The sequence below is a fragment of the Cibotium barometz genome, chromosome 23, assembly GCF_041138505.1.
Source record: "Cibotium barometz isolate CiBa-2024 chromosome 23, ASM4113850v1, whole genome shotgun sequence".
NCBI lineage: Eukaryota > Viridiplantae > Streptophyta > Polypodiopsida > Cyatheales > Cibotiaceae > Cibotium > Cibotium barometz.
The window spans coordinates 10,840,153-10,844,173 of NC_141068.1; the positions used below are offsets into that span (position 1 = coordinate 10,840,153).

The window sequence follows — 4,021 nt, forward strand, 5'->3', positions numbered from 1 at the left end:
GCTACTATCTCTACTTGCTCTCAATGACTTCTGTCTTAAGACTCGAGCGATATTCAACTCTCTCCTCATGGGCTTCTGCTTCATATTCTGTCACTCCTTTCAAACTGCCCGAAAGTCCTGCATTAGAGCTTGAAACCCTTTCATCCATGACTCCTTGAAAACTCTCTGAGGCTCTCACATTGACTCTTGCAGCCTCTTCCCCTAAAAATGAGCCATGTCTTGTGCCAAACCCTGATGAAGCAGGCTGAAGCCTACTCCTTGCATTTGTGGCCGACATAGCCCCATCTACTTTTGCCTCTACACTTTGACTAGATCCATCCTGGAAAGCAACAATTAAGTACACATTTAGCCACACTTGCCTAGCTTATCTCAATGGCGAAATCAGCTCAATCATTAATCCAAGCAAGGGCCTTTACACACCATTCTTCACCCTATTAGCATGTGTAGATCATGGCCATGGATGGGGGAGATGGATAGGCAGCTTTGCATCTAGTACCCATCCATGACGAACTGTTATTGATGATTTATAAACACCATGGTTTATGACATCAATAACATCAGAAAACAAACAGATCGAGGTTCCCCCTCACCAGCAAATCTTTAGCAGGCCCCATTGAAACATCCCTGGGTGTCCATTCTATGTTGTTTTCCACACATATCTCCTTCACTAGCTTCAGTTTCATCTGCCCGCTTGCTGGGCGTGTCGACAAATTCTCAATAATCTGTAACAGCATACTAAACATACATTAGTGGATTAACTAAGAAAATTTAGTAAGTGTTAATCCCATGGTGTAAGCAATATGTAAGAGGAATATCTACCTGTCTATTAACACCACACTCTGGTCTTAACTCAGCGGCAGCGGCTGCAAATTCTTTCCCATACTTTGCTGTGAACATGTCCTTGATCTCAGTCAATTCTCCTAGCTCCACACACCTCGGTGCAACAAAGATTAAGCTTGCAATGGGTTCTTTCATGTGAAGGGGACAATTCCTGATCAAGATGTTAAGCAATGCAATTAAGTAAAACGGAAGATAAATGACGCATGGCTAATTACACAAAGTTAAGCACAGGAGATGATGCAAGAGGAATTGATTTGTGTAAGATTCAGAGATTAATGTCTTCAATAACAGGTTCAGTAGTAGCTGTGCAAATCACCTTTGTGTCTCAATGATAGGGAATCGGCTGATAATGGAGCTACAAAATTGGTCAATTAGATCATAAGCTGCCACCATGTTCTCCTCCCTGATAAGAGTGTCAGCCTGCAAGAGAGATGACTATATCATAGTAGATGGGCACATCATTGTATATTTGCTCATTAATGAGCATGCTAAAGGGTTAGAATGAAGGGTAACCACAATAATTATATACTTAGTAAAAGGATACAACGTGCTGTGTATATTGCAGTCAACAATCACAAGTAAGATCTTTCACAACAGAAAACTTGCCATTAATGATGAGCATACTTTTAGCTAAATGAAGATAAATTACATCGTTGCTATTACAATAAGCATAATCAATTAGCCAAACCAAGATCGATTTACTTTCTCCAATCATTTCAATATTATTACCTTAATTAGCATACTTTAATAAATTACATCAATAAGATTACCCATTAATGATCATAATTTGCCATCAATAAAGGGCACTACATTCAATCTTAATAATTAGCCCATTATTGCAGAGATGTTAGCTTTACCTTGGTAGTGTAAACATGTGCGTCCTGCCCTGATTTGAGGAGTTGGGCGATCTCTCTGCGCATTTGCTTGGCTGTGATGCTCTTTTTGTTTCTTAATAGTTTGATCCATGAAGTTGTGAGCTTAAGGAGAGTTAAGCTGTTAAAAACCATCAAAGCACAGAAAATAAAAGGGACTTATGAGTAAACAACCTACTGTAATCAATGCATAATCCCACATTATTAATTAGAGCAAGCAAGCTACATCATCTCAGATCAATAATAACAGCAAGCATGCGTCTGGTCGATGCATCATATTTAAGGTAAAACACAGTTTAATCATGGCTAATCTCAGATCACTTCGAACAGAAAGCTATGAAAAGAGCAGCTGTAGCGTGTAGGGCTGGACCAGACGCATGCTTGCTGTTATTATTGATCTGAGATGATGTAGCTTGCTTGCTCTAATTAATAATGTGGGATTATGCATTGATTACAGTAGGTTGTTTACTCATAAGTCCCTTTTATTTTCTGTGCTTTGATGGTTTTTAACAGCTTAACTCTCCTTAAGCTCACAACTTCACGGATCAAACTATTAAGAAACAAAAAGAGCACCACAGCCAAGCAAATGCGCAGAGAGATCGCCCAACTCCTCAAATCAGGGCAGGACGCACATGTTTACACTACCTACCAAGGTAAAGCTAACATCTCTACAATAATGGGCTAATTATTAAGATTGAATGTAGTGCCCTTTATTGATGGCAAATTATGATCATTAATGGGTAATCTTATTGATGTAATAACAGCAAGCATGCGTCTGGTCGATGCATCATATTTAAGGTAAACACAGTTTAATCATGGCTAATCTCAGATCACTTCGAACAGAAAGCTATGAAAAGAGCAGCTGGAGCGTGTAGGGCTGGAGCGCGGCTCCTCTGTATTAATGACGATTCGGTGCCTGTGTATTGATGGCTGCTAGGCGGGTGAAAAAACGGGCAGATACCTCTGTTGACTGCCAGCGTGGCTGATGTGCCACGTAGGCGCCACATCAGCCAGCAGCCCGAAATCTAGCTTCAGCCGGGATCTAATGCCGGGCATTAGCGAGGCCGGTCGACCAGTCCTAGATAGGGCAGTGCGTGGAGGCTATTAATGAGCTGAGCGGGGGCGGGCTAGATTACTCGGGGGTGTTGGGGGTGATCCACAGTCTATGGACCTCTTTTAGAGCTTTTTTGTGACAGGGCTCATCCCTTTTCCTGTGTACCTCGCCGGATAGGCGCATATCACGTGAAGTTTATCCACATCTATAAGGTTGCGAAAGCCGTTGTACATATCATCCTCCTCCTCTATCTCGTTTTTTTCGATGGCCATTGACGGGCTAGGGCTGTTTAACACCGAAGAGTATAGTGCATGGTCGATTGTGCTCCGACGCTCAATGACCTACGTCGAGAAGCCACATCCTTGCCAATATCAAGGCATAGGTCAGGAGAAGAACTACCTACGAAGGGTTGTCCCGCCGTCTGTTATTTCTTGTTCTGGGAAGGAAAGACCTGACCCAATGAAAAAGGGATTGGTCCTCTCAAATATCGGGGAGTCCTGCCCAAGGGTAGGGGATTGGTCCTCGCAAATATCGGGGAGTCATGCCCAGGGGTGGGGGTAAAGATAGGTTCTCCCTTTCGAGGGAACTTTCCCTTACCTAAAGGCTTGTTGGACAATCTATAGGAGTGCACCCTTAGTGGATTGGCAAGTGTATACCACACCTAGCTAATCCAATACAATCACCCTTGTGCCCTACGCTACCAAGGTACTAGAGCCAACAAGCCCTAACAAGATTAAAGAGCTATTGGATATGAAGGCCATGTAGGCTAAGATGGAGTTGGAGCTTGAGAACCTTTGAACCCTGAATAGATGAATCGGGAGTCTTCATACCTCCTAGCTCAAGCTAAAATGGGCTAACTAATCACACTCTCATGAAGAATTTAATCAAGAGGATAACTAATCACACTCTCAAGAAAGAATTTAATCAAGAGGCTAACTAATCACACTCTCATGAAGAATTTAATCAAGAGGCTAACTAATCACTCTCAAGAAAGAATTTAATCAAGGGGTGACCTTGACAAGCGTAATGAAGAAGATTAAACCAAGCTCCACAAAGAAGATTAAACCAAGCTCCAAGGGTAGTTGACCAAGAGGATAACCAAGGCCGCAATGGGTGACCAAGGGGAGTAACAAAAAAGATTAAAACAAGTTCCAAGGGTAGTTGACCAAGGCAAAAAGGGGGCTTCAAGAAAGCTTCAAGAGATGTTAAAATCACGACTCATAAGGAAAGTCATAGTTAGCTCATCAAGGAAGTT

General features: G+C 42.2%; 1 protein-coding gene across 1 annotated transcript; it reads right to left on the reverse strand.

Annotated features, from left to right (window-relative positions):
• LOC147625617 (uncharacterized) lies at window positions 1–2,768 on the reverse strand. Its single transcript, XM_086817702.1, has 6 exons — window positions 2,674–2,768; window positions 1,698–1,833; window positions 1,157–1,260; window positions 820–991; window positions 591–722; window positions 1–319 (listed from the first exon to the last, which is right to left on the reverse strand). Exons 1-6 carry the CDS (start codon window positions 2,766–2,768, stop codon window positions 11–13), a joined length of 948 nt encoding a protein of 315 aa, XP_086673828.1. The 3' UTR covers window positions 1–10.
• Window positions 2,769–4,021: the final 1,253 nt, after the last annotated feature.

Coding starts and splice junctions, on each gene's coding strand:
- LOC147625617 (XM_086817702.1), bottom strand. CDS start 2,768: ATGCCCGGCATTAGATCCCGGCTGAAGCTAGATTTCGGGCTGCTGGCT. Junction 992..1,156: donor CCTATCATTGAGACACAAAG/GTGATTTGCACA, acceptor CATCTTGATCAG/GAATTGTCCCCTTCACATGA. Junction 723..819: donor AGTGTGGTGTTAATAGACAG/GTAGATATTCCT, acceptor ATGCTGTTACAG/ATTATTGAGAATTTGTCGAC.